The 26,367-nt window shown below is 32.9% G+C and overlaps 1 protein-coding gene across 1 annotated transcript in view; it reads right to left on the reverse strand.

The window, feature by feature from the left end:
- Positions 1-226: 226 nt before the first annotated feature.
- The window catches only part of LOC141375059 (uncharacterized), an 86,872-nt gene continuing 60,731 nt past the window's right edge, over positions 227-26,367 (reverse strand). The window contains exons 5-21 of the mRNA XM_087244768.1: positions 15,922-15,976; positions 12,763-13,071; positions 7,532-7,819; positions 7,138-7,419; positions 6,743-7,042; positions 6,329-6,622; positions 5,304-5,585; positions 4,908-5,207; positions 4,494-4,787; positions 3,471-3,752; positions 3,076-3,375; positions 2,662-2,955; positions 2,239-2,553; positions 1,850-2,164; positions 1,167-1,454; positions 544-1,085; positions 227-338 (exon numbers count right to left, since the gene is read on the reverse strand). Coding sequence (XP_087100894.1) covers positions 922-1,085; positions 1,167-1,454; positions 1,850-2,164; positions 2,239-2,553; positions 2,662-2,955; positions 3,076-3,375; positions 3,471-3,752; positions 4,494-4,787; positions 4,908-5,207; positions 5,304-5,585; positions 6,329-6,622; positions 6,743-7,042; positions 7,138-7,419; positions 7,532-7,819; positions 12,763-13,071; positions 15,922-15,976 — 4,362 coding nt within the window. The 3' untranslated portion in view covers positions 227-338; positions 544-921. The remainder of the gene's footprint in view (positions 339-543; positions 1,086-1,166; positions 1,455-1,849; positions 2,165-2,238; positions 2,554-2,661; positions 2,956-3,075; positions 3,376-3,470; positions 3,753-4,493; positions 4,788-4,907; positions 5,208-5,303; positions 5,586-6,328; positions 6,623-6,742; positions 7,043-7,137; positions 7,420-7,531; positions 7,820-12,762; positions 13,072-15,921; positions 15,977-26,367) is intronic.

Genomic DNA, 26,367 nt, shown 5'->3' on the forward strand with positions numbered 1-26,367 from the left:
GTTTTTCTTAAAAAATGACAGTCTAAACTAAAGTGTGCAATCAAAAGCCCTAGGTGGGCAGCCGTGGCCTAATAATTAGAGAGTTGGACATAGTATCCAAGAGTTGCAGCAGGGATTGCTGGTGGGGAGAGTGAATAAATATCCACCTCAATACCACAGCTGAGGTGATCCCCTTGTGCAAGACATAAACCACATTTAGGATATGACCTAAAATTATGGCTGTAAATTAGTCAACACCATGCTGGTAATTTTATTTCAAATGTCAACACAGAATTATCAGAATGACACATTTCATGATAGAATGGTTACAGAATTATCCTAAACATGTGAGAATCTTTCTGGAAAAATAAACAAATATGTATACACAGTTATACATTGTTAGTATAGTATATTAGTTATTAATTATTAGTTAAACAGTACATATATATTATAATATATATATATATATATATATATATATATATATATATATATATATATATATATATATATATATATATATATATATAATAAATGTTCACAAGATCAAAAATTAATACTTACCCTTTAACATTTGCGAAGCTATCAAATGTTGAACAAAAAGCAAACTAATTTAAAACACACACATAAAAATTTTGCTTCAGTTTGTAGAATGATCAGGACACATATTCCAGACCTCTCCAACTGTATCTTGTGCAATATATATTCATAACAATATAATTTATAATAAATAGCCTCTTTGAATATAAATAGCCTCTTTGAATAGGAGAAAAATTCCAGACAAAAACTTTAGAAATTCCCTGTTATACGAATACATTGTTAATCAATGTTAGTATAAAATATTTAATTAATAACTAGTAAGACATTTTTACCATATTTTCAAAAGAAAAAAAGTTAAAAAGTATTCAGGAAACACACACACATACAAACATAAAATGTTGCTCATTCAGTCTTCACTTTGACCAAAGTGACTGTGCATCCATAGACAAGAGCGAGAAGGAAGAGGATGAGAAAGGCACAAGCCATATTCCAGACCTCTCCAACTGTATCTTGAGGAATAAATTCAGGTTTATTTTCATTCATAAATATAGCCTCTTCGGAAATTACTGTGGAAGAAAAGTTCACATTTAAATATTACTTATTATTCCCTTAGAAAAAGAGGTTTTAGCATATGAAATCTTGATTACCTGAATTTTTCGAGATGTTAAACCACTGAGTGCCAGTAATATGAGTGACCCTGCATGTGTACACCTCACCAGGAGCCCACTCTGAAGGCTTGAGAGGCAGGTGACTTTGGATGATAAATTTTCCATCAGGGTCTTTTGCAAGTTTGGTCTTGTTCTGCTCAGACATTTCAGTCATTCCCATAAACCAAGTAATATTGATGGAAGATGGACTGAAACCAGACACCAGACACATTAGCCCATCAGCACCCTGTAGCAGCTCTGCAGATGGAGCAGAATGGTGCAAGGATGCTGCAAAAAAAAAAAAAAAAAAAAACGAATGATATACATCATGTTTTCTATATAAAGTTGAAGTCAGAATTATTAGCCCCCCTTTAAATTTATTTTTTCTTTTTTGAATATTTCCCAAATTATGTTTAATAGAGCAAGGAAATGTTCACAATATGTCTGATAATATTTTTTCTTCTGGAGAAAGTCTTATTTGTTTTATTTCGGCTAAAATAAAAGCAGTTTAAATAAAAAAGAATAAAAAAAACTATTTTAAGGTCCAAATTATTAGCCCCTTTAAGCTATATATTTTTCGATAGTCTACAGAACAAACCATTGTTATACAATAACTTGCCTAATTACTCTAACCTGCCTAGTTAGGCTAGGCTACTGACAAATAGAAAATATCTAGTACCCACCATACAAGTTCTCCAAAGAGGCAATGATTGGTCTTTGGGAAGACTCGTGAGAAACTTCACAATAATAGATGTCATCCTTTTGCTCATCTCCAGGTAAAATTAGAGCACTATGCATTGAAAAACCTCCTGAAGAGTGTGCAACCACTGGGCTGTTAGTGAACTGAGACTTGCTAATCAGCTTCTTATTTAGCTTCCACTCCACTAAGATATCAGAAGGGAAGAAATCACTGATAAAGCAAACAAGGCTGGTATTTTTGACTCCAGAGAGATCACTGTCTGAGGGTCTGAGAATTCTCACGGTGGGCTGTTTTGGCTCTATGAACATAAAGTGACAATTAGTAAATGCCAGACTCTTCACTGGCAGCACTGAGGATGGTGTGAATGCTCACCTCTGGTTTTTAAGATGTTCTGCTGTTGTGCGTCTACGGAGCACAAATGCTTAACCTCACAAGTGAAGAGGGCATGTGAATTCCATGCATTAACTGAAACTTTTAATTTATTTACTTTGCTTTGAGTCCCGTTGGAATGCTGTACTGGAGTTTGATCATTACCATAACTAGTATTTCCATTCACTTTCCATTGAATGATGAAATACTTAACATTCTGACCAATAACTATACAGGTCAAATTTAAGTCAGAGCTTGCAAAATTGAGAGGAGGACCCAGCAAGTAGACATCTGCCTGCTGACTGGATGGCGCAATGACTGTTGGAAAGTAAAAGCATTTGTTGTGATGTTACGTTTAATCACATATACAGGAAGAAGGGTTTTGCATATGATATGTTTTTTTCTTGTCACATTTGACCTGTTTACCTGAACAAATACTGGTGCTTTGTTCAACGGTTTCTCTACTGGGCCCATCTGTAGTTCGGCAGGTGTAATTGAATCCTTTATTCCACTCGTCCTGGGGTACTAATATCTCACTGTAAACTTTCACATGGCCATCTTGCATCAGTGTGACGGTTGAAGAATTGCTAGGTTTTACACTAAATTGTGAAAGCCACTGTATCTCTGGATAAAACCCTGTGGCAGAGCACAGCAGCTTTTGGTACTCTGAACCAGACTGAACCACTCTAGAACCAGTAACAAGCTCTAAGGAAGCATTATCTGTTGAACGAGAAAGTTTCAGATGTTAAGTGAAGAAAACATGCATCATCATTAAAATTCAGCACAGTTCATGAATTCATGTTGCCAGTAGTTAGTATTGCTGAAATGTTCATTCCCTACCAAAAATGCCTCCAGTAGGTTTTGACGTCCACTGTTTGAAGGGTCTTTGAACTTTACAGGTAAAGACATTTTGTTTCTTCTGATGTGAACTGGGTATTGTAAAAGGTCTAATCAATGACAAACTGTTTATAGAGGGGGCCAAATCCACACAATCGAGTTCTGAGATGTCGACATTATTGGCCTGGAAAGTGATGCAGACCTCACCAGGTGGAAGATCACGCACAACACACTCCAGCACAGCATTACTTAAATCCATGAAAGACCTCCTGATCATCACTACAGGACCCTTCTTTATATCATCTGTGGAGAAAATTACATTTTAATCTCATGTGTGTTTTTCAGAACCCAAATAGCTTTTATTCAGTTTAGCAAATGTTAAAGAAGAAACCCCTTACCAGCCTGAAATCTAGCACTCTCATCTGGGAAACACGGATGTCGAGCAGTACAAACAATGGTTTTCTTCAACAAATCTTTAGTCACAGTCAAGCTGCTCACAAAGTTATTGGACAGGTCTTTGCCTTGTGTGGTGTGTTGTTTATGTTGGCCATCTACCAACCATGACACTATAGTATTGTCTGGAGCTTTAACAATACATGAAAATGTGACTTTGCCCACTTTTATAAAGTCTCTAAGAGGGTTTTTCGTTATTTGGATTGCAGGTTTGATCAAAGAATTTGCTGCACAAACAATGAAGAAAATATTTCAATTAAAAATATATCTACATATAACTGAAATTACATGCACATTACTAATTATATTGTCAAGCATAATGTCAGCCATCAGGTTTATTAGTTTGTTCATCCATGAAACAGGCATGAGTGGTCAGGACAATGCAGAGAATCTCAATGGTCCATCACTTTAACTAAACTCCTTGATTTACTAGACGGTGATGTCTGTGAGAGATTAGCAAAGTTCTGGGACTGCAGATGTACTGCATTCTAACCAACAATCTGTACATTTACTACTAATATTTAGAAAATGTAAGTTTCTTCATGCAACAATCATTGTCACAGCTGCTCAATACATGATATTTTAGGGAGAAATCTTTGATAAATCTAGTTTTACAATCAAGTTAAGGTGATTCTACATCATTGTTATTCCCTCATCATTTCCCTCTTATTTTATAATTTACATCTAGATTAAGGTGTAGGGATTAGGTTTAGTTTACATTATCATACAACAATGATGTTTTAGTATAAAGAAATATTTTAACCCTGAAACATGACTAAAATCAGGATATGCCTGTTCTACTAGCATAGCACAGACACATTATATTATTAAATTATATTAAATAAGATTGTATTAATTTATGAAAAAATCAACTGTTGAAAAAATCAAGAATAGTTCTCTAATTTTAATCTAGATAATAATAGATAGATTGACAGGAAAGAGATGATTTGGCCATTTGACATGTTTACCTGAACAAATACTGGTGCTTTTTTCAACGGTTTCTCTACTGGGCCCATCTGTAGTTCGGCAGGTGTAATTGAATCCTTTATTCCACTCGTCCTGGGGTACTAATATCTCACTGTACACTTTCACATGGCCATCTTGCATCAGTGTGACGGTAGAAGAGTTGCTAGGTTTTACACTAAATTGTGAAAGCCACTTTATCTCTGGATAAAACCCTGTGGCAGAGCACAGCAGCTTCTGGTACTCTGAACTAGACTGAACCACTCTAGGACCAGTAACAAGCTCTAAGGAAGCATTATCTGTTGGACAAGAAAGTTTCAGATGTTAAGTGAAGAAAACATGCATCATCATTAAAATTCAGCACAGTTCATGAATTCATGTTGCCAGTAGTTAGTATTGCTGAAATGTTCATTCCCTACCAAAAATGCCTCCAGTAGGTTTTGACGTCCACTGTTTGAAGGGTCTTTGAACTTTACAGGTAAAGACATTTTGTTTCTTCTGATGTGAACTGGGTATTGTAAAAGGTCTAATCAATGACAAACTGTTTATAGAGGGGGCCAAATCCACACAATCGAGTTCTGAGATGTCGACATTATTGGCCTGGAAAGTGATGCAGACCTCACCAGGTGGAAGATCACGCACAACACACTCCAGCACAGCATTACTTAAATCCATGAAAGACCTCCTGATCATCACTACAGGATCCTTCTTTATATCATCTGAGGAGAAAATTACATTTTAATCACATGTGTGTTTTTTGAGAACCCAAATAGCTTTTATTCAGTTTAGCAAATGTTAAAGAAGAAACCCCTTACCAGCCTGAATTCTAGCACTCTCATCTGGGAAACACGGATGTCGAGCAGTACAAACAATGGTTTTCTTCAACAAATCTTTAGTCACAGTCAAGCTGCTCACAAAATTATTGAACAGGTCTTTGCCTTGTGTGGTGTGTTGTTTATGTTGGCCATCTACCAACCATGACACTATAGTATTGTCTGGAGCTTTAACAATACATGAAAATGTGACTTTGCCCACTTTTATAAAGTCTCTGAGAGGGTTTTTCTTTATTTGGATTGAAGGTTTGATCAAAGAATTTGCTGCACAAACAATGAAGAAAATATTTCAATTAAAAATATATCTACATATAACTGAAATTACATGCACATTACTAATTATATTGTCAAGCATAATGTCAGCCATCAGGTTTATTAGTTTGTTCATCCACGAAACACAGGCATGAGTGGTCAGGACAATGCAGAGAATCTCAATGGTCCATCGCTTTAACTAAACTCCTTGATTTACTAGACGGTGATGTCTGTGAGAGATTAGCAAAGTTCTGGGACTGCAGATGTACTGCATTCTAACCAACAATCTGTACATCTACTACTAATATTTGGAAGATGTAAGTTTCTTCATGCAACAATCATTGTCACAGCTGCTCAATACATGATATTTTAGGGAGAAATCTTTAATAAATCTAGTTTTACAATCAAGTTAAGGTGATACTACATCATTGTTATTCTCTCATCATTTCCCTCTTATTTTATAATTTACATCTAGATTAAGGCGTAGGGATTAGGTTTAGTTTACATTATAATACAACAATGATGTTTTAGTATAAAGAAATATTTTAACCCTGAAACATGACTAAAAGCAGGATATGCCTGCTCTACTAGCATAGCACAGACATATTATATTATTAAATGATATTAAATAAGATTGTATTAATTTATGAAAAAATCAACTGTTGAAAAAATCAAGAATAGTTCTCTAATTTTAATCTAGATAATAATAGATAGATTGACAGGAAAGAGATGATTTGGCCATTTGACATGTTTACCTGAACAAATACTGGTGCTTTTTTCAACGGTTTCTCTACTGGGCCCATCTGTAGTTCGGCAGGTGTAATTGAATCCTTTATTCCACTCGTCCTGGGGTACTAATAACTCACTGTACACTTTCACATGGCCATCTTGCATCAGTGTGACGGTTGAAGAATTGCTAGGTTTTACACTAAATTGTGAAAGCCACTGTATCTCTGGATAAAACCCTGTGGCAGAGCACAGCAGCTTTTGGTACTCTGAACCAGACTGAACCACTCTAGAACCAGTAACAAGCTCTAAGGAAGCATTATCTGTTGAACGAGAAAGTATTAGATGTCAAGTGAAGAAAACATGCATCATCATTAAAATTCAGCACAGTTCATGAATTCATGTTGCCAGTAGTTAGTATTGCTGAAATGTTCATTCCCTACCAAAAATGCCTCCAGTAGGTTTTGACGTCCACTGTTTGAAGGGTCTTTGAACTTTACAGGTAAAGACATTTTGTTTCTTCTGATGTGAACTGGGTATTGTAAAAGGTCTAATCAAGGACGAACTGTTTATAGAGGGGGCCAAATCCACACAATCGAGTTCTGAGATGTCGACATTATTGGCCTGGAAAGTGATGCAGACCTCACCAGGTGGAAGATCACGCACAACACACTCCAGCACAGCATTACTTAAATCCATGAAAGACCTCCTGATCACCACTACAGGATCCTTCTTTATATCATCTGAGGAGAAAATTACATTTTAATCTCATGTGGGTTTTTCAGAACCCAAATAGCTTTTATTCAGTTTAGCAAATGTTAAAGAAGAAACCCCTTACCAGCCTGAAATCTAGCACTCTCATCTGGGAAACACGGATGTCGAGCAGTACAAACAATGGTTTTCTTCAACAAATCTTTTGTCACAGTCAAGTTGCTCACAAAGTTATTGGACAGGTCTTTGCCTTGTGTGGTGTGTTGTTTATGTTGGCCATCTACCAACCATGACACTATAGTATTGTCTGGAGCTTTAACAATACATGAAAATGTGACTTTGCCCACTTTTATAATGTCTCTGAGATGGTCTTTTAATATTTGGATTGAAGGTTTGATCAAAAAATTTGCTGTAAAGATCAAATAATATACACATTAGCTTTACATTTAGGTAAATTTAGGTCAGGCATATCTATTAGCCAGACTTTAGGTTCATTGATTTGCTTCTTACATTCAACTCACCTGTGCACCTGTCATATTCTTGCTGATATACTTCAGATTTGTGGGTGGCTTTACAAGTGTATTTCTTGTAATCATTTGAAGAACCAATATGCAGTTGACTTATGTAAGTAAAGGTTTTCTCCCCTTTTCTGTTCTGCAGCATTCTGTTTGTAGTTGTAGTGACATGCTGACCATTACTAAGCCATTGTACATCAAGCTCCTCTGGGTAGTAATCATTCAACTGGCACTCCAACATGATCCCATCCTTTATACTCAGCAGAGCCATACTGGGCTTAGAGACACGTATTACTAAGTAGAGATGAAATATCAGTTTATTTTAACAGTACATATAAAAAGTACAAAGTGTTTTTGAACATTTTTTATAATATTGGATTCTTTTTTTAATGTGAAATCAAGTTAAACAGGGGAAATAAAACAATATAATGGCCTGGCTCAAAAATATTTTTGTTCGGACAAAAAAAATTCAGATGTAAAAAAATTATATCCCGTTTTCACGTTGGTTTCCGCCAGGTGCTCCGGTTTCCCCCACAGTCCACAGACATGCGCTATAGGTAAATTGAATAAACTAAATTAGCCGTAGCGTATGTGTGTGTGTGAACGAGTGTGTATGAATGCTTCCCAGTAATGGGTTGCAACTGAAAGGGCATCCGCTCTGTAAAACATATGCTGGATAAGTTGGCGGTTCATTCTGCTGTGGCAACCCCTGATGAATAAAGATACTAAATCAAAGGAAAATGAATAAATGTTCAGTGTTTTTTTTTTTTTTATGTAAATTTAATATTTTGGGGTGTATCATTTTAAAGAGAAACATGATGCAGGGCGAGAAACACTCTTAAATAAAAAAGGTTCTTAAATAGAAATTTTGCAGTGATAACAGACAGTATAATAACTATTTTGAGTTTCCTAAAAATCCTTTTAGCAATCAGTTCAGATGAGAACATTTTAACAATCTAAAGAACTTATTTCCACTGTAAAGAACCTTTGTGGAATAAAAAAAAAATCTATGTATTATTGCCAGCAGAAAACCTTTATTTTTAAGAGTGCATTCCAGTCAGAATAAAAAAATGTTGGTGTTTATTTTATGGTGAGCTATTAAAGCCAGTTATGACTGATAAAAGCTGATACGTGTGCTTGATGTGTGAAAATGAACTTTATCAGATATATTGTGCATAACACAGAAGACATTAAAATGTAAAAATAGGATGAGTACCTGTTGAGTTAAAAAAAAATGTGAGAAGTAATAGGTGCTTAAATACTTCAATTGCTCAAGCTTAAATACTGCTTGAACACTTTAAATTACTCATTTTAAACCCCCCAATGTATTGACCTTTAAGACACCTTTCCTATTTTCCCCTTTCTTTCTCTTGGTTGAACATTTGACAACCAATGACCATTACTGTGTGTGTGTGTGTGTGTGTGTGTGTGTGTGTGTGTGTGTGTGTGTGTGTGTGTGTATATATAATGGCCAACATTGCAACATTGCACAAACCAATAGGGAAATATGACATTTTATACCAAATAAAGGAAAAATTGCTGTACAAAAATTCTGTTAACGTTTCAGTGGGAGTGTTTTTTATTTATTTATTTTTTTATGAATACTGAAATAGAACAAAGATGAGTAGAAGAGGAAACCTGAAGCATGCTTCAGAGAGCAAAGCGAATAACAGATAGAAGCATTAAGTAACAGTCAAGCAGAAATAGCCCCCAAAAGCAGAACTGAAAAGCACCTGCATCTCTGAGACAATGCTGAGCCCATCTGCACAGGAAAAACAACTTATAATTTACATAATAACTATCCTGTTGTGCAATGTATGATTTAATATAATTTACATTGTTAAATATTTGTTCATTATAAATATTCAGAGCTAGAAGATGCTGTGTTCAATAACACAACAAACAAAGCTTTGCAGATATGGTTAAAATTTTTGACTGAGTTTAAGAAAATGTGTGTTTTATTACATTGAGAAATTTAGATTTTTAAAATAATGTTTTAATCTTTATGTTGTTTTATGAAACAAATATTTATAGCATTTTTTTTTCTCAAATTTAAAACAATTCCTTGAAATGGCAACACATATATTGTTGGGAACTTAAGATGACAAAGATAAAACAAGATCCATCAAATAGTTTTTTGCTTTTATTGAAAATCTAACAACAAATACCACAATCACATATTTACAAAAAAGTTAAAAGAATAGTCTTGAAGCAGTTCATCTGAGAGACATTGCATGTCCTTAATATATTTAATTTTTCATTTCACCTGAAAGCATAATTTTACAACAATTAGATAAGAAAATATATATATTTTTCCAATATATTGTCAAAATAGGGTTTATTTATTCATTTATTGCACAATCCAACTCAAAGTGTTGTGGATCTAACAACAAATGCTTCTATAAAATCTAGTCTCAATTTAGAAGTAGCCAAAAAGCATACCTTAACAAAAGTAGCACCTATGCTGTAAAACAAGGTGATGAGGAACAGGAAAATGAAGGTTACAGCAGTGTTTGCAATGCCACTGTCATCTGCATTGATGGGTTCAAACAGAGGATGCTCTATCCACACAATCCAGGCTGTGGAAATAGACAAGAACACAACGGCATGACCTAAAAGGACAACGCTGACATTCTTCAAAAGAAGCAGGGGCTTAAGAGTCCAGCATGTTTTTATAATATCTGTGATAGTTTTAATCAATTGAACTGTTTTTATCTCTTTTACATTCAGACAGATGCACGATAGGCAAAAGATTTTCATCATTATGAGACTAATTAAAAATACTTTGAAGGATAAAAAAATGTAATTTGAATTGAATCATTATTGTCTGCCCTGTTTTAATCTTAACACGCTCACTAAATAATTAGATTGAAGAAAGATGACCCTGACAATCTCAAATATATGGTTTGAATGTGTCTTGGTTTGCTGTAGATGAACCAGTGTAAACCATGAGCTGTATGTTTTTAGGTAATTGTAATATCAGACAAAACAAATACAAACACATACAAATACGGGTGCACAAATACACACAAACACACAGATACACATTTACAGACATTTTATGAGTATACATGTATACAATCTAGATTTAATGTTTTTTTAGCTTTTTATATATATATTTTACTATATTCATTTTAAATGTATGGCTAAACATAAAAGTATGTTGATTTGGCTTATTAGTATTATTTTTATCCTTTAAACATTTCTATAGATATACATTCATTTGTAATGTATGTTGAATGATGTTATGATATGATATCTTTGTTACATGTTATGCTCAGAAAGAGTGACAGGAATAAGAAAATAAAAGTATAAGATAACATAAATTAACTGCACAGGAAATATGCTTTGTTTCTATTTTTATTAATCTTTTCCTAATGCGATGTGCATGAAAACAACTTCATAAAGCAAGAAGCCACAAACATCAAAGAACAGCACACTTACAAAAATGGACATGCAACTCAAAAACAAAATGAACATTTAACAAGCATGACTGGAAGACGCCACATACACAACGACCTATGCCTTGCAGGGTGCTGGGGTGGTCATACTTAGATTAATTATACTTGACTTATCCATGTTATCAGTAATAGATCTTGTCAGCACAAGCAATTTTTCGTCAATGCTTTCGTGGTATACGACACACGTGTACACTTTACCACCCGTCCACTCTGAATTTTCCACTGTGATCTGACTATACATGGAGAAGGAATCATCATTCTCAACTGGCTCACTAGTGCTGTTTTTGTACCCATACGCAGGTTCATCGTTAACAAGCCAAGTCACAAACACCTCCTTGGGCAAGAAATTCTTTACATAACATGTCAGGGTCATCGCTTCATTTGCTTTGTTCTCTGGTGGTGCTAACACGTAAACTGACGGTCTCTTTTTACCTTGAAACACAAGATTACAGATATGATCAGAACAATGGAAAAGTCATTATCTGCTTATTATACACTGTCAAACTTAAAACTAATGTCATTTTTGTAATAAGATACACATAAATTAGGAAACAATTGGAAAACAAGGTCTGTGATGTTTTATATAAAGAAAGAAAGCACATACCATTTTCTCTGACAAAAGTTTTTTCCTCTGGCAATGTTTTTCCTGTGTTTTCAGCTATGCATTTGAACACAGTGCCATTGCTCCATTCTTGATAGTTTATAGGAGCATCAAGTTCCTCTCGGTTTGTCAAAGGTTCTTCTTTCTCTGCGATGACTAAATCATTTGCTTTTATCTCTATTTTGGTGAAATGGAATTGTGGATTTCCTGAGGCTTTGCACTTTAAAATTCCCTTTCTATTTTTCAGCATGTCTTCAGGGGTGGGAGGGATGATGTCAATATGAACATTGTCGTCAATGCAGTCTTGCATAGTATCTATGCAGAAAAGAAGCATTAGAACATATTTAGAGAGAGGTCAACTTAAGACTTTTCAAAACAATTTGAATGCCTAAGAGACAACATACCTTTGTATTGGATCTCCCTGCTATCATTCCGCTTATTGTGCTCAAACACGCATTTAACTTTGCTCTCTGCCTGCTTCCATGTTTCTGCGTTGATTTTCAAAATGCTTGTGGCACTGTATTCGGTTACTGAGCCGTTCTTCTCATCTTTGAAAAAATTGTCTACCGCATTCGTTACCTCCTGATCATTCTGATACCACTTAAACTCGTATTGTTTAGGCGAAAACCGCCGGGCTAAACACATGAAGGTTGCTGATCCACCTTCTAATTCCATTTTTGTAGGTGCTGTTAAGAACACAGTTGCACGCAGATCTGGCGGTGGGGCTGGCAACATACAGAAGAAAGCAGAAGGGACATGAAAAGCAAGAAAAAATAGTGCAACATACTTTATTAAGCAAGCAGAGTAGATGCTCTTGTAGTTGAGTTTAAACACATTTTTTGGGATTGTTGTTATTGCGTTTGATGAAAGAAATTTTAGTTTTGTAGCCTTTTATGTTTATGTTTTTATTTATTTTTTTGGATGGGGGGTAACCATTTTAGACTTGATATAGAGTAAATGTTTACCAACGTCTAAATTCGTTTGACATTCACAAAGATATACTGTAACAGCTGGCTTACTTGTTAAATAATTAAATTGCCATTTCTTTTCAAACATAAGTCTCCATAAAAAAATAAATAAATAAATAAATAAATAAAATTAAATAAAAAAAAAAATCAGATATCACCCAACAGTAACATACAACAGACAACTATCTCTTGAGAAATGCAACTTACCTGGTGGAGCTAGAGAAGCTGTTTTTGGGGCTCCAACAGAATTGGAGGCTTCACATGTGTAAGGTTTTTTAGCATCCCAGTCGCTTTTTCTCACTCGTATATGGCTGATTTTAGTATAATCTCCTTCCTTCCCAAATGCTGGGTACTGCACAAAATCGCTCAAATCTTTACCAGCAGGATCCTTCCATTTGAAATTAAGCGAGTCTGCAGGTGAGAAACCTTTAGCCAAGCAGCCGAGGGTGATTGACCCATCAGAACCAGAACTGCACTGAGACAAACCGAAGACTGACTGGGGCGCAGATGGTTGAGCTGTGGAGACATTATATCTTTCTCAGACAGTATCCACAATAAAGTACAAATGCAACAACTAATGCAACACTACACAACAAATGAATAATATAATATAATATAATATAATATAATATAATATAATATAATATAATATAATATAATATAATATAATATAATATAATGTGATAAAATGCTTCTGATTTAGATCACTTTACACAGGAAGAAAGTCTGTGGAAGAAGCTGACAGACTAAAGGCCTGATCATCCATCTCTATTAGCTTTGCAGTAATGACCATCTTTGTATATTATTTTGCACTGTGCTTTTTGACAAAGATGTACATACAGTACATGGAAATGAAATGCTTGCTTGTGGAAAGGCATAACGCACTCTTAAAAATCAAGGATCCTTTTTTGGCATTGATTAATCCACAAAGAACCCTTAACATGCACAGAACATTTAGCTTGATTTAACAAAAGTGATTATCAAAACACTTTTTTCTCACATAAACTTTTCTAACTTTGAATAATTGTTAAAACAAAAATAGTTATTTTGTGTCATTGGCAGAAAAACCTCTAATAACATTTTAAAATAATAGTCCAGTGTATTTATAAACACATAACAAATAATAATTTTATTACAGTATTTAAAAATATTTTTTAGCATTAGTTAATAAATAAAGTTGATAATTGTTTGTTTTTGATAACTCATTAATGCAAAGTCATAATTAGAGCAAATGTTAGATTTTTATAATGAGTTAGTAAATGTTTAACTATGATTATTAAATGCTGTACACTGAAAAAAAAGATTTCTGCAAAACTGTTGCGAACAATTTATATAGGTTGAATTTAAATAAACAAATGAAATTTAGTAGTTTAACTTAATTTGTTTGTTTAAATTCAGCCCAAATAAATAGTTTACAAACACTTACCTTAAAAAAATTGTAAATCCAAGGAATCATCTTTAAATATTTTTTTTTCAGAGTATTGATAGATCATCTTAGTAACTCACATTAAATAATAGACTATGAATTTAAAGTGTTATCAAAGACAGACAGACAGACAGACAAACAGGCCGACTGACCGACCGACAGATAAGTATTAAAATACTGTCGACTTTTAATGTTGAAATACAATATAAAGAAAGTGTGTAAAATAACAAAATAACAGAAAATTTACTGGCAGTTTATATGACAGGTTTTTTTTACCATAATATCCAACACTAACTCAGAGAATATAGAGAATATATTACTTTAAACTATTAAAATTTTTTATAAAAGTCTTTTAAGATTTTTTTTTTAACCTTTCAAATTTTTGTTAAAAGTTGTTGGAATAAAGATCAATGTTCCATAAAGCAATCAAGAAAGCATAAATAAATGGGGCATAAATAAGCAAAAATAAATTACAAAATGTTGAAAACTGCTATGTTACGGACATTTTACTGTGTAATACAAATACATTTAAACAAGTTATGGCAAATAAATTTTAAATTACAAAATGTAACTTAATTATGTATTTTTGCGCATTAAAACAAAACAGATTTATTAAACAGATATATTTATTAAAATAATATTTTAGTCACCAAACAGATTTAGAAATGAAAAGAAATTCAATACTAAATTCAATTCAAGAACAAATAAATTCAAGCAAAATATTGCAAAAACAAAATTGCAACCTACAAAATTTCAACTTAATTTTTACTTTTTTTTTTTTTGCTTCACTTGATATTTCTTCTTTTTAAATTTTTATTTAATATTTTTCTATAACATACTGTATAAATTTGTGTCTACTAGTTTTTGGATCGTTTTCTTAGGTTATTTTGTCAGATAAGCTTCACATTTGGCTTCAGTACTGGCTAATGTACTGTATATGCACACATATAATATTGTAGAGCTTCCTATTAAAAATATGAATTTAAAAGAGAGACTTGTGAGGGATGTACTTATATATACTGAGCACTGTACAGTATGTACAAGTACAAAAAATATATTATTATTTAATATATAATGATATATTATTATTATTATTATTACTATCCTAATTTATTTAAGCAAACAAACAAACAAACAAACATATTTCTATATTAAAACATATAGAAGGACTGTAGCATCTTATAGATTTTAAAGTGCACTTTTCAAACATATGGACAACTCTTTTTCAGATCCACGATCAATGATCAAGTTTTTAACTGTTAGTCAGATATCAATGTATAATAAATAAATTAATAATAATTCAAAATAAACCACTTAAAACGTAGCAGACACATTTTGATTAGTCTTGAATTTATACTCTGTAAGCTTTTAACATCTAATTATTGAGGAGGTAAAAGGCAATACATGGTTGACGAATGAACAATGAAATTGGTCGTTTGAGACGGATGTTTTTAGAAGTCAAATATTATAATATTGTAATATTATTGCCTTTTAATTTACAAGTATTTACAACAAGATTTAAAACAAGTTGGTTTGCAGCTGATAAAACTATCTATATGTACATGTTGTGTACAATGAGCAAATGATGAAGTTTAAATGTAATTTTAAATGACATTTTGTCTAGTTTTATGACAGAACTGTCGCTGCAATTACAATTAATTACAACTATTGAAATTAATAATTTTTAAAAGTCTTACTGTTTGTTACGGAGACTTTGGTGCCGCTTCCCCAGTAGTCAAACGCCCAGTTACACAATAATCTTTTAACGTTACAGAGCAATATAAAAATCACCTGTTGACTGATGCCCTACTTGAATTCACTGATTCAAGTAAAGTTCTTGACTGATTTACTGAATTTAAATGTTTTGCTACTTTAAACAAAATGTTGACAAATTTACCTTTACTTAAATCTGATTATTTGGTATTTAGTATATTTCTTACCTGACGAGACGGTGACCATAGTTCCTTTCCCCCAGTAGTCAAAAGCATTGTCACACTGAGAGATTTACCCCAGGATATTATACAAAAATATACAGTGCGCTCAACAAGCCACTTTCATTTATCATCTTCCTAACCCACAAATTCAATATGTATCCCTTTAATTTATTGTCTAAAATTTAGTTGTGCAAACCAATGTTTGTAAATTTATCTTTAGCCTAGTATTAAATTTCAAACTAAGCAAACTAATAATATATTTTAAACATCAAAATGTGCCAACATTCATAAGAGGAAACTGCTTACCTGATGTCACTGTGACCATCGTGCCTTTTCCCCAGTAGTCAAAGGCAGCATTGTCACAGTGAAACCTTTTTTATAATTCAGTGCACAATAACACAAACCATTTTGCCTTAATATTGGCAAACACGCAGCAACAACTCAATTTATTTATTTTTAAAAGTCCTTTTTTTTCTGCTGTCAACTATCTGGCTTAAAAAAATGACTACAAACAGTAGTCAATATATATATATATTTTTTTTTTGTTTGTATACAAGCAAAAAAATCTAACATCTTACCTGATGTGACAGTGACCATTGTTCCCTTTCCCCAGTAGTCAAAGGCACCGTCACAGTGGTTAGGTTTAAGATAAGAGCCATACCATAACCACAGTAATAGCTATAGCCTACCTCGGCTTTTTACTTTTTACTATTTTTAAGTGTGCACTGTTTAATCGGGAAGTTTTAAGCTATTGTTTATGTTTACTGAGCATACATTTATGCTGTCTATAAAAATATATATTTTCTTTTATAATGTACAAACCTGATCTTCAGAAATAAATAAAAATGGAATAACAGAAAACATCAACAACGTCTTACCTGAGGAAACTGTCACTTTGGTTCCTTTCCCCCAGTAGTCAAAGTAGTAGTCACAGTGACTTGTGCCTTGGAGTTGCTGACCAAAAACCCACACAACTCAAGAAACCCTTTTCCTGTGTGCCAATTATTTCAACTTTTGGTCACAACCCTCATGTAAATGGAAGCAGTGATGAACTCTCATCTTTATCTTAACTGTGCATAAGTGTACATTAGAAATATAATTGATATTACAAAGCGAAACTAGTTTAAGTCAATTATCTTAAACTTATTTTACAAAATATTTACTTAAATTAACCAATCAAGGTTGATATGCAATATCAAAAAAAAAAAAAAAAAAAAAAAAACGAATTTGCCAGGACTCTTATCATTTAATAATACTAATATTTTATGGATTTTCAGTGTATAAACTAATAATATATAAAAGTATTAATCTTTTTCAGCAATCTTTTGTTTTGTATCATTTAGTTGTTTTGCATATTGTAAAAGTTTTAGAGCACATGCTGCACACTGCAACAGTTCCCTTATATAGCATGAATGTGTTTGTGAATGAAATCTAAACACTATTAGTTATGTTGCCATCCAGGGCTTATGTTTGTTATGTTGTTATACTAATGAATAAGATACCAGCTAATCATGACTGTTTCCTATACTTGTGTTCTAAAACTCCTCGTTCATATTAGCAATTTTACTGCCTCCCAGAAAAATCCACACTCCATCCACACTAGTGTAAAATTTATGATACACAACCATTCACGCTCAATGGGTAAGTGTGTATTTTGCCTGCATCTGTACTTGCTGTTTACCATTTGCGCATTGGTCATATGAGAGAAATTTGACGAAACAGGAAAGGATATAAGTGATTGAGCAATTGTGGAAAACTTCCATTTTAAAGTCTCTGTTTCAGTCATGTTGAGTTTTAGTCCAATTAAAATGGGGTCTTGTCCAAGTAAATGTCCAGTAGACATTGTAATGTCCAGGATAGAAGGCACCCCTGACCAAAGAAATATGGGTTGATAGCCAAAAACATATTTTAAATGGCTTAGGGTTGTAGCTGGTTTGATTAGTGAATTCTGGGAATTTTCTGCCCACATGGGGTATCGACTACAATCTGAGGGGTGTTGCTGACATTATGATTGTAGAAAGTAAGCCACTTCCTACTTACATCATTCTTTCTGCCCATTTGATTGTAGATGTTAACTGGAAGTCAAATTCACGTCAATGCCCCTCTGTTTGTCAATTTTGTCATATTGTCTGTTTAGACCATAAAGCGGAAATACCCAGTTACACAGTACTTTGGCAGTTTCAAAGTTTGGGCATACATTTGTGCAGAGGAATAAGGCATCACGACATGGAAAATTGATTGATTAACATAAGATGGGTTGTTTTCATTTGAACAGTAAAAAACAGTTATAGAAATTAGAGCAAACTGTTAACACTGTAGTTGTGGAGTTTGGTAAGGCTTTAGCAGTCCGGCAGGTATTGTACTTAATGTTGGGATTTAGAGGTTTGACACTGCAGCCTTTTACTAACTTAGTAATGTCAGTAGCTAGAGTTGACCACCAGAAGTAATTTGAGAGGTGTATAATAGCAGTGGTCCTGAGATGTCCTGAACTGGGGGTTGAGTGTACATGCTTTATCACTGCCTGGCTGAAAAAAGGCAGCACAAATGTTAATTCTGGGGGGCATTAAGCAGGCAGTAAAGCGTTGAGATAGGCTTGAGTAATCTTCGTGATTATGCCCCGTTGCACTCGAGCGAGCAACAAGTTGGTAGTGATGATTGTTTCTGTAGTTGATTGTTTAATTAGTGGCATTATCACAATCCTGGTCAGCCCACCTGGAAAGAGTGTCAGTCATTGTGTTCTTGGTGCTTGGTCAGTAAGTCACTGTACAGTGGAAGCGAGTAAAGAACAGTATCACAACCTAAATCTAACCGAATATTAACGTCTTATGACATTGTGTGCCCTCTGGGCAATAACTAAATGCACTACAATGTTACGTTTATAAACACACATCCACAAATTACATGTAAATGCATCAACTTTTAACAGCGTAATACTCACTACTCATGAGTACTTTTAAAAGGGCTACTTTTTACTCCTACATTAAGTAATATTTACAACAGATACTTTTACTCTACTCACACTACATTTTTAGGCTAGTAAAGGTATACTTTTACTTAAGTTAGCTTTTTCAGTACTCTTTCCACCACTGGAGGAATGTTACATCATTCTGACAGCTTCAGCAGGAAACACCTGCATACTGGTTAAAAGAATGTATCCGATCTGTTCTAAGATGTTTCATAAACAGTCAGGGCCGGAGCAAGCTCAACTGCCACTCTAGGCAAACCACGATCATGCCCTGACTGTTTATGCAATGTCTTAGAACAGATCAGATAGATTCTTTTGATTCTTGGGTGTTATATGTGTGTGTGCAAATATAAACAAGCATTCTTTTATTTCCTTTTTATTTCCCAACAATTTTTCTTTTATTGTTACAAAAAATTTGTACTAAAAATTTGTGCCTATACAACAGCCTGAAAATACTAATTCTGTTTAATAATTCATAATATAACCAACCACTCCTGGAAGTGAAATAACCATATTTCAGCATTGCTTGATTAGCACATACACGCACACACAAACATTTTGATTGCTTCTTCAATTTTAATGTTGTTCAAGTTCGTACTCAATCGCAATTGTTACTAGTCCATTGAGCCTGTCTTGTGACATAGTACTTTCTGAGTGTCCAGCTCTTTCCATTTATGGAATAATTCTACATGTTCACTTGACTTTTTGTGTGAGTTCAGTATGCTAGAGAGATTTTTCCAGTCTTTGATGTTGTCTTTACCCAGACCAGACATTCTCTCGCTCTCACTAAAAAGTTCACAAAAAACAAAGAGTCCTTGCTAATTAAATAAATAAGCCATAGTCTGTCCAATTTCTCCCCGTTAGTTATTGTACTAGAGAAATGAGCTTCTGAAAATGTCCTGTTTTCTCAGAAAAAATTCATTTGTTGTGGCTCTTTCTGTATTAAACTGTCCTCAAGTCCAGGATTTATTACTGCTGGCCGTTTGACGGGATCTTGGGATATTTCCTCACCTTCTGACAGTGATATAACTTATTCAGTCTGTCCCTAAGAGTAACTGTCGGCCTCAGGTACTTTGCGAACATCCACACTCTTTCGGTCATTACATTAGCATGGTCATTGATGCTGCTTCTGCTGTCTACGCTGTCTGCAGTTTCAGAGGAGATTAATTTTATTTTCATGACCAGATAGTTTTATTCGTTTTGACATTTTTGCATCTTCATTCAAGTATTTTACATATATGCCACTCTAAATGGTTGGGGGTGGGGGTAGAGGCGACAGGACAGGGGATTGTAAGTGGAAAATGGTACAATTTATTAAAGGAAAATGTATTTAGATTTAGCTAATTTAAGATTTAAAGCTAATGTTTTGGCACTTGTCGGTGAATGTCAAAAAAGAAAAGAAAACTCTCTCGCTCTCTCTCTAGACGGCCGCCTAGTTAGCCTCATATGTACACTCCGGCCCTGTAAACGGTCACAGTTAGCCATTGTAGTTTCAGTTTGATTATATCTCTAATGTCTCAAAAAGCATTAAAACTTATGGGATTTTATACCAAAGCTATAAAAAAATGTTTTTACTTCAAACCAGCAGACTCCATGTCATATGATGTGCTGTTCAGTTTTTATGTATTTCTCATGTGAATTTAATTACCATCTTTCATGACATATATAGCCATACTGGAAGCACCAGCAGATTTACTTCATTATTGAATAAAACATAACTAGCAATACCATAGGCTAATGTTTCATTTATTTAGTATAGTTTAGTTCAAAACTTTTACATTTTTGGTTATAGGTAGAATACAAGTATTTTTTATTATTTCAGAATAAATGTTTTGAATAATATTAAATTACACGTTTCAGCTTCAACTAAGTCACAACTATAGTTTGAGGGAAGTTTATCAATTTTAATGTAGCAAAATACAGTTTTTTTTTAAGTTGGTCCAAAGCAAAATTATTCTTTGATCTAAGGGTTCATTCAAAAATATAAATCTAAAATATTTTTACAATCTTAACAAATTAAACTATTAAACAGTTTTAGATTAGGGCTCACGGTTTATTTGAGGGTGATTTATAAATTTATCTGTAATAAATTAAAGTAATTCTTTTTAATTGGTTCAATGCAAGTTTATAGTTTGATTTAAAAAAATCTATTTTTTACTGATGTAAAAAAACCTAGTGTCTCTATATTAAACAATATTTTTAATTTGTGTGAATGTATTTTTTCTTGACCACAATAAATATTTATTGTGTTTAGACACAAATTCGGGTGAAATTTGGACAAACCAAATCGTTGCAGTTTTAACTATTTTTAAATAATTTTTTTTCATAAAATCGAATGATTGGTTCGCTCATTTAGATGGATCATCAAAAGTTTTGTTGGCATTGACAGTTCCTTTACATCGCACAAAAGGTTCTTTATATTGAGAATTTAATTATTTACGCTAATAATAAATCAACACTTTTAAAAAACATTTCAGAGGTTCATTGGGAAACTTAAAAGGTTCCTCTGTTTAATAATTTTAGTACTATTTTGAAATTTAGCAATTTTAGGTCTTATTATTTAGAATTATGTTTATGTACTGGTGTAGATCACTGTGGTCGTAGTTATCACAGTGACTTAAAGCTAGTCAAAAACTGTTCCAGCTGTAGCATAAGAGAAAGTGTTCTAACCACTGGAGAAATAATTATAAAAGTGATAACAAAACAATAATAAAAATAAACACAACACATAAAGAAACATACACATTTAATTCTGTAGCATTATTATTATCAGCAAAAATAAATAAAAATAAAAAATAGAAATATGCTACTAACAATGCTTCCAGCCAACTTTTGCTATAAATATGTAATTAATTTAAATGAATATTGCTAAAAGCTTTGAGAGAATTGTACAAAATTAAAATTGTTAATTTTACTTATGTTTTAATTAGCCTATGTTTAGATAAATAACTTTTCAAAACTGCATATTTAAAGAGAAACAATATTTCCGTATACGTAATGTGACCTATATGTACTGTAGAACATTTTGTTTCCACCAAAATTTTAAAAAAATTTAAACAGCAGGTCTTTTCATTAAATTTGTTAATTGTGGCAAATTGAGTTAAATAAATAAAAATAATAAAATCTGCACATAAAATGTTTTTTTTTACTTCAAACTCATTCATTCACTCATTTTTCTTCAGCTTAATCCCTTATTGATCAGGGGTCGCCACAGTGGAATCACTGCCACTTCAGAACTAAGTGCAATACTGTTTCATATCAGATTATGCAAATCAGATGAGTTCATTTAACAAAGTTCTATAAAATGTATCACAACCTTTTTTTTGGTCCGTACACTTACAGTATAAATGTGCAGGAGGAATGTTACATCACTACAAACACCTGCATACTGGTTAGAAGAACCTATTCGCTGTTTAAGATGTTCAAAGGTGTTATGTAAACAGCGAGTTAGCCATTAAAGTTTTAGTTCAATTATATCTCTGATGCCATAAAAAGAAAATAAAATATATACACCAGCTCTCAGTTTTTTACCTGTCTTGTTGTTTTTAACTAAACATTGTATGGAAGTGAAAATGTTATTTTGGTAGCAATGATGCCAATAATGCTTACAATTGTAACCCGGGGAAGTGACACTGACAACAGAGGTGCGGATCCCTGCAGGTTTATTAGCGAGGTCAGGCCAGCAATAATCAACACAGGGGCAAACAGATGTTTACAGGCAATCCAGAATCGTAGTCAATAGGCAGGCAGATAGTCAGAGGCAGGCAGCAAACAGGATTACACAGATAAACAAGGCAAGAATCAAAAACACAGTAAAGCAAGACAAAGGAAACACGTTGTAATGTCACTAGAACAAATAACAAGACTCAGCAATAACTGTGAGTTATGTATATATAGTGCAGTGATCAGTCCAAAAGCAGCTTCAGCTGTGAGTGTCTACTCAATGGTGACTTGGAGCAGGTGAGTGTGTGTGTGTGTTACATGACTGGATCCGTAGTCCATAAACCGGCAGATTTGTTGTTCATGTGAACATGTGTGTTTACCAGCGATCTCTGGTAGATCGTGACAATAATATAAACCGCATACTATAATTGTCATGATTTGCTGTAAATTGAGATGTGTGGCAGATAATTGTACATCTCTATAAAACACTCTATAAAATCATATTCAAATCTGCCCTTTTTATATATTAGAATATAACTAATTTTAGTACACCCAAAAATAAATTTTCGTCATTTACTCATATTCCTCTTGTTAATAAAACTGACGTTTTTTGTTTCTCTTTCCTATTTACTTATTTTACTTGAGACAATGTGTTACTGCTATGGAGATCAGATACTGTTCAGCAGAAGAAAGAGACTTAAGGGGTGAGAAAATGTTGAATACATTTAATTAATTTATGTCTATTCTTATAAACTGCTAATAGGGCTAATGTATAGCATAGACTACAAGGCCATGTAATCACATATTGAAAAAAAAATAGTTTTTTCTTTTTAAATAAACAATTAACATGTTATTTTTGTAATTTTTACTGAACAAATTTATAATAATACCAATAGTCTGTTTAAGACTGTCTGAGTTTTCTGGTGATGTTTTTGTAGTGGACTAAAATACTGTGCCCCCGCTATACACGGAGAGACAGTCCATAACAAAAACAAACCTCTCGCTAGAAAACTGAGGGGTAATGCACACAACAAAAATACAATATTCAGCTGGGACTTGCAAACTATCCTGAATTAGCCTTGATTCAGTTGCATAAAAGCAAGCTAAATTAAGCCTAATTAAGATTTATTCTTCGCAGCCTGCTCCAGACTACGATTAATCTAGTGATTTATCTGCTAGTTTTGTTTTCAATGCTACTAGAAATATTTAAAAAAGTCATTCTATATTGGTTCTTGATTATTCATTCATTTATTCATTTTCTTTTCGGCTTAGTCCCTTTAATAATCCGGGGTGGCCACAGCGGAATGAACCACCAACTTATCCAGCACATGTTTTACGCAGCGGATGCCCTTCCAGCTGCAACCCATCTCTGGGAAACACCCATACACAGTCATTCACACTCATACACAATGGACAGTGTGGACAAATTCACCTATAGTGCATGTCTTTAGACTGTGGGAGAAACCGAAGCACCCGGAGGAAACCCACGTGAAAACTGGGGGAACATGCAAACTCCACACAGAAACGCCAACTGACCTAGCCGAGACTAGAACCAGCAAGCTTTTTGCTGTGAGGAGACAGCATTACCTACTGCGCCACTCCGTCGCTTGTTCTTGATTATTATTAACAATTAACTGCTAGAATAAAAAATACTGTTTAATTGCATATTTGGCCATTACAGATTTATATATAGAGGAAAAATAGATTAGAGAGATAGAAGAATGATCAGAGAAAAAAATACATAAACAGCACAGAGCTTGGAATTAATAAGTACATCCTGTTTTAAAAGTGATTTTTTAAAAGCAATTTCTCAGTGAATATAACCATGTTTTGGTCATTTAAACAAAACATTTTTATTAAACAATTAAATTCATTAAATAAGAGTTTGTTCACCCAAGATCTTTAGGAATAGAACAATAATACATTTTAATTCAAATTATTATTAAAGAAATATTAAATTTACAAACTAAAAAATGTCAACAATTATATTATATTTCTCATGATTTTCCCATTTATTAATTATATTTAATATTTTGTCCTAACAAATTAACTTGGTTATATTATTTTTTACACTGTAATCTTAATTTATTCATTTTCCATATACAGTATACTGTATATGGGTTTAATCCAGGAGGAGCCGATTAAACTAAATAAAATTAAAATGATCGTAAAATTTTATCAGATTTTTAATAATATGCCTGAAAGAGTATGATTACTTCAAAAGAAAAGTGCGATATCTATTTTTTTTATATATTAAAAATGCAAACATAATAGTTGGACTGTTTTTAAGCCTTAAGTGGTTTTTGAAATGAACCATTTCACTGTGGCCACTCCATGCACAGTGGTTCCTGTCACTTCAAATACTCATGCCGTGTCAGACACAGCATCCTTTCTGCTGATGCCATAGCCTATTTGAACAGTGCAAGTTTTTAATTTATACCACATATTTATTTCAACTTGAAGTTTATCCTAGCCTGTATGCTATGGATCTTTACAACTAAGCCATTAAACCAATTTAGATGTAGGGTCAAGGTTTTTGTCATAGCTATTTTCACTGTGGCTGTTATACTGCACAATGATCCGAACCATAACAAATAGGTCAGGTTAGACCTGTTTCACTGGCCAAAACAACCTATACAGTATAGTCATCTGTTTTCAAGTCTGTCTAGACTAACATTTGGCTAATAACCTAAAAAAGAAATCAGAGTGCTGATACAGTCAAAGATATTTGATGAAAAGTGATGCCTTTTAAACCTTCCAAAACTAATGTAAAAAGAAGAATGCTTGGGATTTGCTCATGAAATGCACTCAAAAAAATCAATAAAAATAAAATAAAAATAAGATTGATAAGATTTAATTAAATTAAAACTAATTAACTAAATATGTTGGTTTGACCAAATTCAGGTCAAATTTGGACAAACCCAGGCATTGCGGTTTGTAAATTATTTTAAATGACTTTTTAAAATATTGACTCAATGTTTGGTTGTTGTTGTTTTTTTTTAATTGATCATTCTTTAAAAAAGTTGTTTTTCCTGGACTTTGCATTGCACAAAAGTTAATAATGTGGGAAAAAATAATATTCACAACACAAAAAAAGATAACAACACTTTTTTTTTTCATTAAACAATTATATTCTGTTTCGTGAAACATTATTTTATTATTATTAATTTTACGTGCTCCTTTTCTTTCCTGTTCCGAGAATTATGTTTATGTAAAGGTGCAAATCATTGTGGTAGTTGTTATCACAGTGGTGTGAAGCCAGACAAAAACTGTCCTAGCTTTTGCATTGCTGCAGCATAAGAGAAAGTGTTTCAACCATTGAAGAAATTAAGTGAGCCAAACAGTACAAAAATAGACCTTTAGTTATGATGCATTAAAAATAGCAACGGAAAAATAAATACAGAAATATAGGCTATGTAGGCCTAGACAATACTTTTAGCCAATGTTAGCTAAATCTTTAATATTTAATTGGGCCTAATAATTTAGTTTGTTATTACAGAAAGCTTCGAGAGTAGTCTAATAAGTCTACATTATTATATTATCAGAAAAAAAAGTATTTCTCTAGACCTATAACATTGGGACCATATATATATATATATATATATATATATATATATATATATATATATATATATATATATATATATATATATATATATATATATATATATATATATATATATATAAATATTTTTTTTATTTATTTATTTATTTATTTATTTTTTACATGTTTGAAGATAAACTCTATTTTACCTGTTCACAAAAAATAAATAAATAAATAAATAGCCCAGCAGTTGCTGAGAACATTTCAAAATGTCCTACAT

The sequence above is a fragment of the Danio rerio genome, chromosome 3 (genome assembly GCF_052040795.2).
Source record: "Danio rerio strain M-AB ecotype USA chromosome 3, GRCz13ab, whole genome shotgun sequence".
Taxonomy (NCBI): Eukaryota; Metazoa; Chordata; class Actinopteri; order Cypriniformes; family Danionidae; genus Danio; species Danio rerio.